Source organism: Anticarsia gemmatalis, chromosome 9 (genome assembly GCF_050436995.1).
Source record: "Anticarsia gemmatalis isolate Benzon Research Colony breed Stoneville strain chromosome 9, ilAntGemm2 primary, whole genome shotgun sequence".
Classification (NCBI taxonomy): domain Eukaryota; kingdom Metazoa; phylum Arthropoda; class Insecta; order Lepidoptera; family Erebidae; genus Anticarsia; species Anticarsia gemmatalis.
Genome location: NC_134753.1, coordinates 8,742,564 through 8,761,046, shown reverse-complemented (window position 1 = coordinate 8,761,046; position 18,483 = coordinate 8,742,564). Strand labels below are relative to the sequence as shown.

The 18,483-nt window shown below is 44.0% G+C and overlaps 1 protein-coding gene across 3 annotated transcripts; it reads right to left on the bottom strand.

Annotated features, from left to right (window-relative positions):
• Window positions 1-9: 9 nt before the first annotated feature.
• Window positions 10-17,552, bottom strand: LOC142975214 (glutamyl aminopeptidase-like). 3 transcript variants are annotated; one of them, XM_076117940.1, is made up of 18 exons: window positions 17,377-17,552; window positions 15,994-16,170; window positions 15,325-15,689; window positions 7,439-7,574; window positions 6,927-7,203; window positions 6,372-6,542; window positions 5,986-6,083; window positions 5,766-5,900; window positions 5,265-5,431; window positions 4,961-5,098; window positions 4,535-4,620; window positions 4,328-4,458; window positions 3,620-3,820; window positions 3,252-3,328; window positions 2,489-2,646; window positions 2,079-2,208; window positions 1,566-1,788; window positions 10-1,385 (listed from the first exon to the last, which is right to left on the bottom strand). In XM_076117940.1, exons 1-18 carry the CDS (start codon window positions 17,413-17,415, stop codon window positions 1,236-1,238), a joined length of 2,859 nt encoding a protein of 952 aa, XP_075974055.1. In that variant the 5' UTR covers window positions 17,416-17,552; the 3' UTR covers window positions 10-1,235. The 3 variants fall into 3 exon arrangements, with proteins under 3 accessions (XP_075974055.1, XP_075974053.1, XP_075974056.1); XM_076117938.1 differs by having other exon boundaries at window positions 4,955-5,098; window positions 17,377-17,550; XM_076117941.1 differs by lacking the exons at window positions 15,325-15,689; window positions 15,994-16,170; window positions 17,377-17,552 and adding an exon at window positions 7,926-8,547 and having other exon boundaries at window positions 4,955-5,098.
• Between the last annotated feature and the right edge of the window lie 931 nt (window positions 17,553-18,483).

Below are 18,483 nucleotides of genomic sequence, written 5' to 3'. Positions count from 1 at the left end.
AGGCACGAGTAGATTCTACGACAGTTTAATTTTTTATCCAATGAGATACAAAACACTGAGATATCTTCAGTAAATGCATTATCAAAGTACATAATGTTGTGACGTCACTAAGTTATCAAAAAACTTGCAAAGTCTACTACGCTACTGATGACAAATTACCCACAACACGCATTCTATTCGCATGGGGTCTAATTAATAAGTACTTAATACTAGAAAAATAGTTTTAACTTATAAAAAAAAATAAAACAAAATCATAACTTTAAGTTTTTTTTTCACTTATATCACGTTGAATCACAAAAAATAGGAGGTTACATAAATCAGTTTCGTTTTCAAAAAATAATTAGTAGTTATTTGGTTATTATATTTGAGCATACAGCATGAACATAATTAACTAGGGTTTCAGATTACTGAATAATTATGTGCTTACTCTAACAAAATTGTTTCACTTCTATTCTCGGTAAAGTTCTGTTATCTAAAACGCTACTGTTTCATGTGATAGGATATAGACACGCAAATGATATAACCCTTACGACGTCAACCTGCAGATTCGATCCACCCTGTCCTTCGTTATCACAACATACCTTATAATCAATCTTTCATTGTGACTACCACAAAATAAATCAATACAGATGGTTAAAATTCATTCCATTCTAAATTGGGGTGAATATAGGAAGTTAAAGAATCTGCACAGATATATTTTGTGATAGAACTTTCATTTTTAAATCCTATCTAAACCAGCGCTTTGCGCACACGCGTCTCAACTCTCATCTAATACAATATTAATAGACACCGAGATACACACAGGCTTCCGAGCAGACTCCGCGACCAATTTTTGTACCCTGTTTGCTGCCCGAAATATGTGACGTCGCCTCAATAACTTTACATGCTCGAAAGCCACTACACACAACATGCATAAAAGAAGGTTAGTGTCCGACCGAATGTTCGGTTTTTTAACGGCCGAAACGCAAATTTCGGTTTAGTTTCGTTTTTGACGACAAACCTGCCAAAACTACGGCCGAAACCGAAAGTGCATTCGGGAGATTTCGAGCTTGATCGGCCATCAGCGCGTTGAATAAATGACTCCTATCCATTTGTCTTAAATTGATTAATTATAAAAGCGGTTTTTTTTTTATTTTCTTTCAAAAAATGATCCTTGTAAGGAAGTTTCGGTCGGACACTAAAGAAGGTTTTTAAAGTATAGTGTCGAGCGATCGTATGATTCGCTCCACTAGGAGTTAGGCGCGGTGGTTGGCCTGCAGCCAGGACGCCACGCCGGGCAGGTTGTACGTGTTCCAGCGTATGTTGTTGCGCACGTTCTCCAGCGCGCGCTGGCGGGCCGACTCGCCCGCACCCGCTTCTGGGTACTGGTTGAAGAACGCTTCCATCTAATAATGAAACAAAGAAACTTATTAGGACAATCACCTCGATCCTCCACAAAGAATTATATGTGGCGGAATATAGCTGTAAGTCGCTCTGAGGACATAAAATAATTAAAACAAGAAATTAAAAGAAGATTGCAGGAGACGGGACGGATGGTCGCCGTTACCTCCAGATGTCGTACGTACCTCCTTATACTTGAGTTCAGTGTTAAAGGTGCTAGTGATGGTGGGGATAACGTTGCCGAGGTAGCGGCTGTTGAGCGTGAAGCGGTCGACGAGGTGTGTCCAGCGCGTGCGCACGTCGTCCCACACCAGCGCCGTGCCCGACGGGTTGGCGCTGATCTGAGCCAGCACGTTCAAGTAGTCTTGGCTGCGGATGTTCGTCTCGTCCCATGCCAAGATCAGGAACCTAGGAACATTTGTCGCCGTTATTTATGTGCATCTATTTATCAACCATCGAGTATCACGAGTTAGATACTTAAAATGTACTTAAACGTTATTTTCTACGACCCCCGCTGGGGGCTAATCAGGTTTTCTACCCGATTTCTAAGAGTGGAATAGTGGCGCTCTACAGTACAAAGATCTGAAATGACTGAGTCGAGAAAAAGAACTTGAAAGATAATGTAGATACATACAAAGCTGGTATGATCGCCCTAATTAAATATGGCAATAAAAATATGTAAAATATTAGTCACTTACTTTCTCAGTATAGTTGTATCGCGCGGCGCCGACAAAGCCTTTCGCAATTTCAATTTTTCCTGAACATCGTCTTCCTTCAAGTAAATTTGGAACAGTCGGTCCCAATCCGCTACAGAAGCTGATTTCATACCTTTACAACAAAATTACATAATAGTAAATGAAAATCAAATTTTAAAGTCATTTAACAAAAAAAAAATATACTTTATGAGTTATTACGGATTTGCCGAGTCGCAGAAAACCCACGATAATTCCCACACAAGATTATATTCTAAATTATATAACGCGGAAGTTTAAAGTTATCAGTCACTTGACAGATTGGCACAATATTATGATATCGCTGGAGCAATGGCACTTAAAACCGTATATGATTTTTAAAAAATCAAGAATATAATTATCAATAAATCATTTACCGTAAAAATAGACGATGTCTCTAAGATCCTGGTGTACGTTGACCTCCTCGGGCGTGTCTTTCTTCTTCAGCCAGTTGAGGAACAGGCTCTTCACCCTCTCTTCAGCGTCAGGTAGTTGACAACGAACTGCCAGTGACAGTATACGGGTGCGAAGCAGGCTGATGAAATATTAGACAGTTAGTTTCATATTGAACTCTGAAAAGAGATTCTACAACGACTTGTAGACATTATATTTTAATTATGTATTGTATAGATATATAATAACGACCATATTTAACATATAATGTGTTGCGTGCACGCTTGCAAATTAAATATTAGGACAAGAGTGACGTCGGTCTTATTCACGTACAGACAGTCCAGCCAATATATTAGTAATAATACCAAACAAATGACAACTAAGTATAACAATGAAGTTTTAGTAGAAGTATCCTATTAAAATAAAATTATAATGGAGTTCCACAAGAACCGTAGACCACAACCATGAATATTAGAAATTCACGGAATCGAGTGCGTCAAAAGTCACGTTTATTATTAGCCTTGTAATACATAATAAATTTTTACATTCACAATAACATCAATGATGTATTCTGAGGTAAATTATATTATTTATTAGGTACTATTTTATTATTCATCCTTCGGTTTTATTATGTAATTGTTCATTTGTTAAACCTCATTTGACAGTAGGAGTAGGTACCTATCTCAAAGGGGCATTACTGTACTACGGTTTTATTTCAGTTCATCATATTATTATAATACTTCTTACCTTTCCATAACCGAAAGATTCTCAGCATCCCAATTCTGTTTCACATAAATTGGGCGTATCAGGCGTTGGAAATATTTCTGTGAACAAAATATGAAAATGTATACTCGGAATATTTAAAAAAGGCATATAAATTACTTTGGATACAAAAGTAATATTTTTTTTTAAATTTACAATACATTATTGTCAATACATAATTTGGTTACTTCCGTGTTAAATAGTAATAGGCTTTCTTTATTACAATTACTGACATTGTAAAAGGTAAAACGAGGGTGTATATTAAATACAGCTTTTAACCTTTGGGTTAAACGAAATCAACGTAACGGGAAAATTAAGTTATCATAATTATAACTATACAAAGGGTGACTTACTTGCAAGTTGTCATAAGCTAAAGAGTTGAGCAGCTTAGTCTTAAGGTTGCTGTAGATGGAAGAGGCAGTTTCCCACGGAATGTAGTCGTTCTCGACCAGCAGGTAGCTGGTGAGGTTCAGAGCTAAGTGATATGGCACCATGCGAGCCTCCGCCAGAGCGAACACGTCGTCGAGCAACTGAGACCTGTCCGCTGTTGTTAACTAAAAAATATAATCTTCTTCTTAGCGTGTCGATGGCAAACAAATTATAATATTAATTTAAAATAGTGTATGACACTTTCTGTCTTGCTATACACTGCCAGCCCAGTAAAAATAACCTAAATTTTGGAAATTTTGAGAAGTTTTTAAAATTGTCATGGCATTTTAAATTGACCGCTGGTTCGAAAAATCTTCACAGCTTGCTCTTTTAAATCCTTAATCCTGATATCTTCAAGTAATCAAGCAATCAATAATATATTTATTTTCTCTTTACAAGAGGTCTAGGTCTTGCAATAGAGAATTTATCCGAGGTTTTACCTATGTAAGAGACTATGGCGCCTGAAGTAGGTTTTATATCAAAACCTAAATAAATTTTCTAATAAGCAGATCACATAAAAAAACGATTACGATGATACTGCCGAACAGGTTAATCAGAATGCATATTAGACAACCTATAAATAAACACAATTGTGGTGCTTAACCAAATTTATTTTGACGAACTATACATACCTGAGCGGATTTAGACTTGAGTTGCTCAATCAAAGTCTGCCACATTGGCAATGTGTAATTCACTCTGTAATACCCAACTTGATTGTTATTTATTTTGAGCCAGGTCTCATTGTCCTTCAACTTAATCTTAACTGAAAATAAAAACAAATTATTTATTTCTCTTTAAAAAATAAGGAAGTACTTAAGTTTATTTTATGTTATTCTTACTGTTTTCAGCTGTATCGGACAGCCAAAGGAGCTTCTCGTGTGGGCCGTTTGCAGTCTTGTATGTAATTGGCACAAACCAACGATAGCTAGAAAAACAAAAAAATTATGAAGAATATGCCTAGTTTCAAGATAAATTCATGCTCATTACATTAAATAATTTGATAGTCTTATCTACAAAGCTTTCACTACTAAACTACAAAACCGATTTCGATGAAATTTCGTATGACGATAGTTGATTGATGGTCAGGGGTCCAAATTTAATTTTATCATTTGGCTTAGATCAGATTTTGAACCGATACTCATGCATCACATCATGAATTTGATCTGTAAGGGGATCGAATTCACAATTTGCACCGCGCCGAATAATTGCACCACCACCATTTATAGCAGTTTGTAAAACTTATGTAAAATGTAGTATACTTGTACTTGGAGTCGCTGGCATATACGGCGTCAGGGTCATAGAGGAATCTGGACTGCAACACAAAGTAAGAGTTGGGCTCATCTCCAGACTTGACGGTCAACACGGGAAAACCCATTTGGCGCGTCCAGGTATCCATTATGTAGCTAAAATCAATAAAAAATAGTTAATTATTTGCTTTACCTAAATAATAACTAATATAAATAGTTAGTAAATTTTGATCCACCTAAAAAATAATTTAGTTTAAAAATAAATCAATATCTTCTAAATCCAATGTTCAGTGATAATACAAGTAAAATAATGTGTACTTACGCTAAGTTTAAATCCGGATTCTCTGCCTTGAAGTACGGTTCCAAAGACGAGAGTAAATCCGACGTGACAGTGTTACCGAACTTATATTTCTTCAAATAGTCAGATACGCCACGACGGAAGTTCTCGGGGCCTATGAACCCTTCCAACATCCTCAGAATAGAAGCACCCTGAAATATGAAAGTAATAATGTACCTTCATAATGCAAAAGACACTGCTAAATTGTGCCACTACCAGAGCAGTTTCACAATTTAATAGTGTCTAATAGCTCATGAGATATATAAACTGACAGCAAGACATTTCATGTGTTAAGTTATCTAATGCTTATCCAGAAGTTATGAAATGGCCATACTATTTATGGCTATAACTAGTTGTGTTATTTTCTTAAAAGATAAACATAATATTATAACAGATATTGTAAAGTCATCAGATTTTGAATGAATTAAAAAATAATCTTGCAAATACTTCAGACATAGATATTGTATAACTAACGAAATAGCTTACCTTATTATATGAGATGCTATCAAATATGGCAGTGATTTGATCAGGTGTAGCAACAGTTTGCACAATGGGGTGACTGGACAGTCTTGCATCAGTGTACAGCACTGGGTGTAAGGTTTTAGTCAAGAAATGATCCAACTGGAAACAAAAAACATTCAATAACTTATGCTTATACCAAATTTTTGGATGAATTATTTATATAAGATGCAGATTGATACTTTACAATTTTCCAAGTAGGTTCAATGTTGTCCAATGCTTTTACTTGCATGTAAGATGCAAAGCCCTCATTCAGCCAAATTTCATCCCACCACTTCATTGTCACTGGAAATAATCATCAACTAAATTGATTTGTTCATATTATTAAAAACCAAAAGTTAAGGATAATGCTTTATGTACTATCAGAAAACTCATCACAAGGAAGAAAAAAAGAAATTTATGAGCTTTAAGGAACAAGCAACTCATTCCTGCATTTTGAGGAGGTGACTGGCTGCTTGTTTAAAAAACAAACATATTTTAAAAGACATATTTTTAGAAGTTTAAACTTACTTTCTTACTCCTTACTTTAAAAATGAAATAGGCATTAAATAACCTTTATTTCAAGTGTCTTACCCAAGTTTCCAAACCACATGTGAGCCAATTCATGGGCTATTGTATTAGCCACACTGATTTTGTTTGAGGCTGAGGATTTCTCTTGGTCAATGAGGAATGAGGTCTCCCTGTATGTGATCAGACCCCAGTGCTCAGTTGCACCTGATACATAATCTGGGATTGCAATCATATCTGAAATGAAATAACATACAGTAACAATGTATTATGTACTCAATTTAAACTTGTCTAAGATAAACTTAAGACTATATAAATACAGCTGAATGCAGACACATCATATGATACACAAAGTAGTGATAGCCAAGTCTATGTATGTGCCTCCTGAACAAATGGTTGATGGTTCATAACCAGAGCAATACACCAGAGACTTTTTGAAGTTGTGTGTTCCCTCAAAATATAACACCTGGCAGTTGGACAGTAATGGGTTAAAATTCACATCAAAAGTGCCACTCACACACATATAGCATGATAGTTAAAGTTGACAGATGTTTCTATATTCAGCCATATGACTTACACTGAAAATTCAAGGTAGTTAAAAACAATATCAATATAGCATACCTAATTTAGGCAGAGGGAATGGCACTTCATAGTATTTTATGTAAAATTCTGTAGCCCTTTTTCCAATATCTTGAGCGAAATCAATCTTATGCAGTTCATGTTTCTGAGCGAATGAACGGAGTGTGAATGGGCTACCGATAGCACCAGAATCAATCTGAGTTTCTTTGCTATCAAAGTCACAAATGACGAAGCAGGCCAAGTATGTGGACATTGGTACACTTGTAGCAAAGGTAACTACATCCATATCAGCTTCTTCATTGTGTGTTTTTGAGATTTCCTGGAACATATTCATATATGTACAACAAAATAATAATATAATTTTTTTGCTTTTTTTTTCTATCAATATGTAAATATGGTGTCAATTTACTTTTAAATAATCCAATGTAAATAAAATAATTAGATGAATAAAAATAAATATATATGTTATTCTACAACAAAATTATATTGACCATATTAATTTGCTTTTGCCAGAGCAATACATAAAGTAGGTACCCAAATTTGAAATGACTTACATTCATATTGGAAAGAGCAACATAAGATACTGGTTTCCATAATTTGATGTCATATGTCGCCTTGAAATCAGGCTCATCGAAACATGGAAAGGCTTGACGTGCATATGTTGGTTCAAATTTACTGGCAACCATAGACCTGTAATGGGAAAAATAACTTACCTACTACTTATTACAAACAATTTTTTATCTATTCTAGATTATATATTTTTAATTCCCCAACTTAGTAAAGAAAGTTATTAATTTAGAAATTTCCACAGATACACTCAATCTTAACAGTTTTTTTTCTTAATATGCTCTGTGTTCTTCTGAAATCTGAATCAAATGTAATGTAATCAAATACCTAAGCATCATCTTTTTAAAATTCCCAAATATAACCCTGTCTCCCAATAACAAATTATTATTGAGGGTACTTTGACTACTACCCTAAATATGATGTGAATAATATACCATTGTGTGAATAATATACCATCATTTTAACAATATTTACCTGCCATCCTGAAGCCTAGAGGAGTACAATCCTACAATATTACGAGTTAAATCTCCAGTGAATTCAATTTGGATCTTATAATTTCCTGAACTAAGAGCAGACTCAAAATAAATGTACAGCTGTTCCAGTTGTTTTACTTCCAAAAACTTGGAGACGACCACTTCATCTTCACCCTTAAAAACTTTTACTTCAATAATATCCAAAAAATTCGTGTGTAGATTGATATGGTTCCTTTCTTGTTTGACGAGGACTTCGATGTTCACCTTGCCTTGAAACGTCCCAGCGCTCAAGTTGGGGCGAAGCTCCAGGCCATAATTGACAGGGCGGACGAGGGGTGATAGTCTTTCAGATAATTTTACATTGATACGCATTTTTTCCATAATATTTTTACCAGTACAAAAGAGAAGCCGGCTTTTCTTTAGAGCACTACTAAACCTCGATACACTTCTACACCCGCCATAGATAAAATACATATAAACAACAGAAAACAGAATAATGGCCTGCTTTACCGGAAACCATTAGATTCACATTTAATATTTCATTTACAAAGACATTATTTATCTAGGTATTCGCAGTGCAGTCGGATAATACGCAGACGCAGAAATGAAATGACAAGCAATTTGTCATGACATTCACTTGTCACTTTAGTGTCAATTATTTTTACTTGGCAACATTGACATTATTATTCATGTTCCTTAAAAAATGTTGGGACTTGTAAACATAGGGTAGGTTAATTCCCCCCTCGTGGGTCTGCACCTTGTCGTGGTGAGGGGGCTTAGTAGCAATAGCGAAGCCAAGACAGGCCCGAAGGGACCGTCTCGTTCTGGTGCCATAAGGCTCAGAACAAGGTCCCTTCATACCGTGCGGTGGTGCGCGAGCTCCACTGCGCGAGAGAGGAAGGAAAACCTCCATAAAAAACCAACCCAAACCGCAAACCTGGCTCAACTTTTGGGTCAGGATCGGGGGTCGCTTGTCGGAGGTCGGGGAGACAGCGATCGCGAGGAAGAAAACCTCTATAAAAAATCACTGTGCGTGTCCCTCTGCTTGCAGAGGACACAGATGTGGGACGGGTGATCCGTCGGTGGGAGGGCGGGCTCTCCCGGTTTCGGTATCGTCTCCGGGTGGGCAGACTTCGGTCACCGCCCTGAAACTCGTTATCCCAGCGGAGGTGTCGTGGTCACGTCTCGCGGCCAATGCTGGGACCGAGGGCCTTGCCTTAACTGGCCGGGCCAAGAGGACTTAACCTCAATAAAAAATTTAGTTTGTAAGATCCGGTGAAACCTGCCCGACCTCACCGTGTAATAGGGTTACCCAGGTACAGGGGGCTCTGCCTGGGTGGACGGTTTACTTCCCCCATACTCGTGGGATTCAAATGGAATTGTCAACTAAAAACAAAAACGAAGAAATCAGTGGGAGGGGCGAGAAGCCCAACTATGAGAAGATCGGGGGCAAAAAGCCCGGCAGTCTCGACTGCGCAGTTGTGGAGGGTCGTCGCACGCCCAGTATTGCGCGACCCTCGTCGGTTGTCCGAGGAGGGGGTTCCAGGCCCCTTTCTCCTGTCATGGTGCTGGAGCGGCTCCCCTTCCATCTTGGGAGCCCCAGCGTGAGGACGAGGATGAGACGAGATGCTCAGGAGTCCAGTGTCGATTCTGACACTGGCTCCGATATGAGCCTTGTTTTTGACGGCACTCATCCGTCAGTGAGTGGTCGCCTATGGCGAAAGAGACGCCCGCGCCCCGAGTCCGAGGAGTCGGATGGGGCGCGAAAGAAGAAGAAGGCGCAGAGCAAGCGGGGGTCGGAGGCTGACCCCGAAGACAAATCCGCCGTCCAACTGGCGGACACGATCCTGTCCAATTTGGAGGCAGTCGTGGAGGTTGCCGACAAGTCTGGCAACCTAAAAGGGACGTTTGTGAAGTCCCTCAAAGACGCTGCCAGAAATATAAAACTGGCGGCGTCCGAATTGAGTCGAAGGTCCGCGTCTGAAGAAAACCTGGCCCTCCAGGCCCAGAACAGCCGGTTAAAGGCGGAGGTCGACCATCTCCACAAAGAGATGGCGGCGCTTAAGGCCGTGGTGGAGAATATCAGCACAACCACCACCGGCGCCCAGCCCGTTACCATCGGGCAGGCGCCTCCGTCCATCGAACGCGCCATCGCCGACCTCCGCCTCATGGTGGACGCCCGATTCGGGGCTATAGAGGCTCGGCTTCCGCCGGAGCCTCGCATTCGTCCGCCCCTAGCGGCGGACAAGAAAGCGGTAGGGGCACCTCCTGTGCCCGCCGCTAGAGCGGCGAAGGCGGCGGCACCCACTCCCGCCGCTAGGAAAAACAAGACGGCAGCGCCTGCGACAGCATCTGCGCCGGCGATTGAGCCCGCCACCGTGCCGACACCAGTAGCTCCCTCGGCCAAAAACGGAAAGCGGGGCAAAAAGTCTCAGCCGTCTTATAGCGCTGTTGCGGCCATGCCGGCCAAAACATTGCCCGCTAACCCGACGGCTGCCGATGAGTGGCAGCTCGTCGGCAAGAACGGAAAGGCGGCAAAGGCGCCCAAAGAGAAGGCGCCGAAGACCGCGAAGAAGAAGGCGTCGAAGCTCCGGACTCCGAAATCGGCTGCAGTCGTCATAACACTGCAGCCGGAGGCGGCGAAAAATGGCGCAACATACAAAGACGTCATTGGGGACGCAAAGGCTAAAATTAACCTGGCCGACTTGGGCATTGGCCCCAACGACGTCAGGTTCAGGGTTGCTGCCACGGGGGCTCGGATGTTCGAGCTCCCAGGAGCGTCCGGAGCCGAAAAAGCGGATGCCTTCGCCTCTAAACTTCGCGAGGTCCTAGAGGAGAACATCGTCCGCGTGTCCAGGCCCACAAAAACCGCTGAATTACGGATCACGGGCCTGGACGACTCTGCCTCTCCGGAGGAGATAAAAGCTGCTCTCTCCAGGGTCGGCGAGTGCCCAGCGGACTCCGTCCGGCTGGGTCAGATCCGTCTCGGCCCTCATGGCGGAGGATCTATCTGGGCCTGTTGCCCAGTTGCGGCGGCCAAAAAACTCGTCGATGGCCGCCGTCTCTTGATCGGATGGGTGTCGGCGCGGGTGGAGCTTCTCCCACCGCGCGAGCGCCGTTGTTATCGGTGCCTCGAAGGAGGCCATGTCTGTGCGCGGTGCACGTCAGAGGTTGACCGAAGCGGCACGTGCTTCCGGTGCGGCAAGCCGGGCCACATTGCCCAGTCGTGCTCGGAAGCACCGAACTGTGCCGTTTGCGCCGCGGCAGGTAAGCCGGCGGCGCATATAGTTGGGAGCAAAACCTGCGGCCCACCAAAGGGTCAGAGGACGAGAAGCCAGGAGGAAAACCCCAAAAAGGGTAAGAAGAAGAAGAAGAAGACGACTGCGAAGAAGGCCAAGGCCGCTTCGCAGGCATCAGACCGGCCTGCGGCTTCCAACGCCGCTGATGTGTCGGCAGACGTGGTGGAGATGGAGACCCAACATTAATGGCTCTCCATCTCCTCCAAACAAACTTGAACCACTGTGCCAGGGCCCAGGATCTTTTCTCCCAAAGCCTGGCACAGTGGTCCATAAAGTTAGCAGTGGCAGCAGAGCCGTACTTTGTTCCGCCCAGGGATGACTGGGCGGGTGATTTAGACGGCTTAGTAGCCATAGTCTCCCCGGCCGCTGTCGGAGTTCCGCCCCTCGTACCCACAGCGAGGGGCCATGGTTATGTGGCGGTCACATGGGGAGACATAGTCGTCGTCGGCATCTACTTCTCGCCAAACCGGAGCCTGGCCGAATTCGAGGCGTTTCTTGCGCGGATCGGCACCGTGGTCGGCCGTGATAGGTCTCGCCCCGCCTTGGTCCTCGGGGACTTCAATGCCAAATCCACGGCTTGGGGTTCCCCGTCTACGGACGCGCGGGGCGAGGAAGTGGAAGATTGGTTGGCGGCCACGGGTCTTGTTGTTCTGAACCGGGGTGCCGTGCACACGTGCGTGCGCTGGCGGGGTGGGTCCATAGTTGACCTTACATTCGCCAGCCCCGCACTTGCGTCTCGTGTCCAGTCCTGGAGGGTCCTCGAGGGGGTGGAGACACTATCTGACCACAAGTACATTAGGTTCAGCATCTCCCCGGTCACCTCGAGGGCCTTGCATACCCAGGAAACCCCGGTTGAAGTAGGACCGCGCTGGTCCCTGAAGCGCCTCGATAAAGATTTATTTATAGAAGCCTCCATCGTTGACGCCTGGACTTCGCAGGCGTCGGGAGAACAGCCCACCAACGTGGAGGCGGAAGCGGACAGGCTCCGGGCAGATATGACCCGCGTCTGTGATGTAGCGATGCCCCGCGTCCGGTTCTGTCCCGGACGGCGGAATGTTTATTGGTGGTCGGCGGAAATCGCGCAAATGCGCCAAAATTGTACAGCGGCTCGCCGCCGCTACCAGCGCCTCCGCAGGAGGCATCGCCGACCCCCAGACGCGGAGTCACAAGAGGCGGAGCTGTACGAGAGGTACAGAGCGGCGAAGAAGGCCCTGTCAACTGAAATCAGCAGGGCCAAAACCGCCGCCTGGGGCACTCTCCTGGAGACGTTAAACGTAGATCCATGGGGGCGCCCATATCGTTGGGTCAGGGGCAAACTTCGCCCATGGGCCCCCCCGCTAACCCAGAGTCTCCAGCCCCAGGTGGTCGAGAACGTGGTGTCCGCTCTATTTCCTCTCAGGGCGGCACACATCCCGCCGCCAATGGCTCCGCCGGGCGAGACGCCGACGACGACGATAGAGGAGGAGGAGGAAATTCCCCCGGTGACCCGGGTAGACCTGAGGGTGGCGGTGCAACGCCTCGCGGCAAAGAACACCGCCCCAGGGCCCGACGGCATTCCTGGCCGAGCGTGGGTCCTGGCTCGCGAGGCCCTCGAGCCCCGACTGTTAGGGCTCTTTAACGCGTGCATAGAAAGGGGCGAGTTCCCGGCGCTCTGGAAGACCGGGAAGCTCGTCCTGTTGAAGAAGGAGGGGCGCCCCGCGGACTCGCCGTCCGCGTACCGGCCCATTGTGTTGCTAGACGAGGTGGGCAAGCTCTTCGAGCGCATACTTGCAGACCGCCTCGTCACGCACCTAAGTTGTGTAGGGCCGGACCTAGCGGACCAACAATTCGGGTTCCGCAAAGGGCGCTCCACGATTGACGCGATCGCGCGCGTTAGAGCCCTGGCGGAGGACGCAGTAGCCCAGGGAGAGGTCGTCTTGGCGGTGTCACTCGACATCGCCAACGCCTTCAACACCCTCCCCTGGAACAGCATACGAGTGGCACTCGAATATCACCGAGTGCCACCCTACCTCCGCCGTATCATCGGGGCTTATTTGGAGGAAAGATCGATTATCTACCCGGGTCAAAATGGCTGGTCACGCCAAGTGGTGTGTTGTGGGGTTCCACAGGGGTCGGTTCTAGGCCCTCTCCTGTGGAACATTGGTTATAATTACGTTCTGCGCGGTGCGCTCCCGCCGGGCGTCGGCATATTCTGCTATGCCGACGACACACTGGTTACAGCCCGGGGGAAGACGCACCGCGACGCGGAGGTGCTGGCCACAGCTGGGGTCGCACAGGTCGTCGCTCGCATCCGGCGGCTGGGTCTGGAGGTGGCACTTGAAAAGTCGGAGGCCCTATTTTTCCATGGGCCCCGACGCCGCCCGCCTCCAGGATCCAGCATCATCGTAGGCGGAGTCCACATCGGCATTGCATCGTCGATGAAGTACCTTGGTCTAACTCTCGACGGCCGATGGGACTTCACAGCCCATTTCAGTCGGCTGGCCCCCAGACTCGTAGGTGCGGCGGGCGCTCTTTCACGCCTGCTGCCGAACCTCGGGGGGCCAAACAACACCTGTCGACGGCTGTACGCCGGGATCGTGCGGTCAATGGCCCTATATGGCTCACCCATTTGGGCCAATGCCCTGTCGGCCAAAAACATCGCCGCGCTGCGACGTCCGCAGCGCGTGATGGCCGTCAGGGTCGTGAGAGGCTACCGCACGATCTCATTCGAAGCGGCGTGCCTACTGGCCGGAACGCCGCCGTGGGACCTGGACGCGAAGGCCCTCGCGTCACTCTATACATGGCGCGAGGAGGCCCGAGGCGGAGGCTCACTGCCAGCGCCTCAAGAAGTGGAGGCGCGGAGAGCAGAGCTCCGCCAAGATGTCCTGGCGGCGTGGAAGCGGCGACTGGAGAACCCCAGCGCCGGCCTCGTTACCATCGAGGCCGTGCGGCCGGCGGTCACGGAGTGGCTGGAGAGAGGGCACGGCGCGCTCACTTATCGGCTGACGCAGGTCTTGACCGGACACGGTTGTTTCGGCAAGTACCTGTGTCGCATAGGCCGTGAGCAGACGCCCAGGTGCCACCATTGTGGTGACTGCCCCGATACGGCGCTGCATACGCTGGCACACTGCCAGGCGTGGTCGTCGCAGCGCCGTCAATTGACCGGGGTAGTCGGGAGCGACCTCTCGCTCTCGGCCGTGGTTCTGTCCATGGTCGGGAGCGAGGCAGCGTGGTCGGCCGTCGCCTCGTTCTGCGAGGAAGTTATACCCGCAAAAGAGGCGGCGGAACGGGAGCGGGAAATCAACGCTCCCCTCCCTTCCCGCGCAAGACGCACTGGGCGTCGTAGGCGCCGGGATGATCTCCGGCCCCCGTGACGCGGACCTGTGGGCGGCGGAGGCGGAACGCTCCGTCGCCTGGACAGGGAACAGGTCCGAGAGGTGGGGAGTGCGCTGTGTGTTCCTGGCACACCCCCTTGAAGTGGAGAGCTAGGGGGGGGCAATCCTCGTGCCTGCCCCCGCTCGAAGTAGGGCCCGCATACAAAGCGGGCCGTCACCGGCTGGGACGCGGAGTATCCGATCGGAGGTACCGCGTCCTGGCCACGTTATGGTGACCGCAGAAGGAACACCGTCAGGTTTTTAGTCGGTATGCCCAAGTCAGCCGGAACGCCTTGCCGGCGGGAGAGCCCGACAGACCCCCGCTTTCCTCCCTGGGGCGGGACATGCAGTAATGCATTTTCCTGACGAAAAAAAAAAAAAAAAAAAAAAAAAAAAAAAAAAAAAAAAAAAAAAAAAAAAAAAAGGGTAGGTTAATTAAGTAGGCACATAGCAAGGAAAGGTTTAATATTTGTTACTGTCTATCCGTCTATGGTTGTTAAATTCTCACTGATTATGTATTTTAGTTTTAATTTTAAACCCTGAAACCCTAATGATTTTAAATGCACGAGCGGTGATTTGAAAAGAAAACTCGTTAACGCGTTCCGATTAACCCCATACACCTTTCGCATTATTTTAATAGTATTATTTAAAAAAAGCAACACGCGTACTCAGGATTAAGTATGAATAAAAATCTGCCTGCCACACAATTACTTACCTACTTAGTTTGGGTATATAAATAGGTACTCACCTACCATCCTTTAGTGTACTCATGTAGAATGCAACAAATCCTTTATAAATTCCAGAAAATCGGAGGTAAAGTTTGTATTCACCTTTGCTTATTTCTTTTTCTAGATCGATCATTAAGAATTCTCTATCATCTTGAGTCTCTCTTTTTGATGCGATTGGTATGTTTGTATTGTCACTACTCTTCAAGCTTATTGTATAAATGGCTAATTTATTTGAATGTAAGCTTATAGTTTTCGTTGGTTCCCGCACATTTATAGTAATTGTAACAGACCCGTTAAAAGTTTTCTTCTCAAAATGCGGGATTAGAGTGAGATCGTAGTTAGACGGTACAATATGTGTTGGCAGTCGATAAAAGTTTAGGTCGACCTTAAAGTAAAATAAAATATATTATTTAAATTATTATGGTACCTACATAAAAATAACTGGCAGCTTTAAAATATAAAGCATTATATTTATGGGTCAATATAATATATGTATATATTTATGGATGTAGCTAGATCTTCTTGGTTATATATTTTATTATTATGACCGACTACTACGATGTGTGACGAGCTATCGACCGTTCATAAAGCCAGCAGTTTGCAGGAGCTCTTAATAATTCATATGACTATGACATAATGTTTTGAAAGTATTGTATCTCGTCACGTAATCCTAGAGTAGATATACGTACCTTGTCTTTTTTACTTGTATATTCTGGCTCCACGGATTTGATAGCATTGCTATCTGCATAACATTTGTTTTGAACCGCTGACTCTACCGAGCATACAAACAAACAAAGCGACGCTAGTGTTACGCTAAGAAGCAATTTGCAGCCACTGCTTCTCTCCCTTTTCTTGTCATTACTCATCTGTAAGATAAAAGTTAACCGACGTTTTTATAAACAATAAGTGTGTAATAAACCCAGATACATTGGAATAAACAATCAAAAGACTATAAATATGCCACATAGTAAACTGTTTACTTACATATAAATAAGGTAGGCAAGTAAGCCCCTATGAATCACAACCATTCATAGCTATCAAAGATTACTCTTAGCCACAGAGCTACATTGTGTTGTAATATTATATTTCATAGCATTAAATGTTCTAAATTTGTAATATCTCTCAGTGGTTGGCAAAGATAACAGAATACAGTTCCGTGTAGTGGCCAGGCCGATTAATTAAACACAATAAACACCTACTTTTTACATTTGTTAATACAGAAAAGGGCTTAAGATGATTTTGTTTGAAATATATTTAGTAATAAGTGTTATGAAGAGGTACCAGTCTTCTAATAGTAAATAAAATTAGGCCGGAAACTGTAGGTAGGTACCCGAAATCACTATTTGTATACGATTCCGACGGACCACTCATACACTTCCGGCCTTTCGGTCGTAAACCAAGATCCTACTTTGATGATAATCATCATACTTTGTAATTAAGTAAGTCTCTATTCTTAACCGTCTGACGTTTGAACTACTGTACGAAGATGTTCACTACCACAGCAGGAAAGAACGTTGCGTATAATTTCCTTGGCCTACCTTCACGACGGCGACCTTCATCCTAAACCTCGACACTGGCCATCTTTAACGACTAACACCCGGTTTCTGAGGTATATTTAGCGGTAGTCTATCTATTCAATAGCGTCAAAAACATACAAAAAAAACGCTATTGATTAGATAAACTACCGCTAAATGTATTCAAAAATCGGAGATAAGTGAAGTCATGACTAAACCCTATCCTAGCAAACGATTTATGGGAAGTAGAAAATAGCAATTAACCGAAAAATATACAATAAAGGATGATAACTAAGTACAATATCAATTCATTCCTCAGCCCTTTATGAATGACGTAAGTAAGTCGTATTGAGACCCTGCATTTAGATTTACTTCTAAGTCTTTAATATTATGTGCACGAGTATTTAGAGCACTTAGTATTTAAATATAGGTGCATTGGCAAGTAGATAATTTAGTGTTGTTGTTATTATATAATCATGCAAGTACAAGTACGGCAAGATAAACAATCAATTATCCCTGTATGTTTAACTTACGTATCGTAAGGCTATAGGAACTTACCTTGGCTTTGTTTCTTAATGTCACTTTAAATGCACTCATAAAAAACTACAACAGTTTTCTTACATAATCGGTACTTTTTGTAGTATTTTTTTTATTAATTGTTGTTATTTATTATGAAGGTTTGAAGTGCGCGTGTTGTGAGTTTGACGACTAAGATTAAAATGCTCGCGCTAGCCCTGAGTGTTACGACATTATAAAAGTTTCACTCGCTTGTTGCCTGTCTACTTACTCTACTTACCCTAGATGACCGTAACAATGATAAAATATTACGAGTACAACCATTACAAGAATACTAAACAAAAAATAGAGTTTCTGTTCAGCATTTATTTCGTGTGATTGACTTTTTATGCCGTATTGGGTCATATCGTTTTACAGCTATCTATAAATCTTAGCTCACAACACACGGTTATTTAATTACTTGTTTACGTAAACAATATAACGTAACCGCTGAGTAGTCCATTCGAACCAAACATTCTAGCCACTCTCAGCCACTGACCGTAGCGCTTATGATAAAACCGCGTGTGGTGTTAAACAATAGATATACGTTCCTTGTAAATTGTATTCACTGTAGTCTGACAACTTAGTAGAGAGTCATGCACGATTTATCTTGATTATAATTGACAAAAAATATTAATTTCCAATGCTAAACAGGCCACCGTCAGATGTATAAGCCTAGGGGTCACTGATGTTTAAAATTCTAAGTTTTGCATAAGTTCGCAAGCCGCAAACTTTGCATACAAGGTTCTGTACTAAGTTGTTGGATTATAGACTACAGTTGAAAATTGTCTTGGTCGTCTCTCGTAATCATTGAACTGTATGTATACAAAAATGCTCGGTATACTTATTTGTAAAAGTTATCCGGCTTCTTACGTCATTCATCACACTCATCAGACATTCGTGCTCTGATTCTGATAGATCTGTTTTGGAGTAAAACTGGTACAACACTCGAGAGAGTGAAATAAATCAAACTACGTAAGTACCTATTTACTTCGTGAGTTCATTATTATTTGCTTATGTCAAAGTTATTGCCCTTAGATTTAAGAGGCATTGTGTATAGTACGAATCTATTGTTCAATAAAGTATTAACCGTGGTACACTAAAACAATA

Coding starts and splice junctions, on each gene's coding strand:
- LOC142975214 (XM_076117938.1), bottom strand. CDS start 17,415: ATGAGTGCATTTAAAGTGACATTAAGAAACAAAGCCAAG. Junction 5,901..5,985: donor TTGAACCTACTTGGAAAATT/GTAAAGTATCAA, acceptor TTTTGTTTCCAG/TTGGATCATTTCTTGACTAA. Junction 5,099..5,264: donor AATCCGGATTTAAACTTAGC/GTAAGTACACAT, acceptor TATTGATTTTAG/CTACATAATGGATACCTGGA.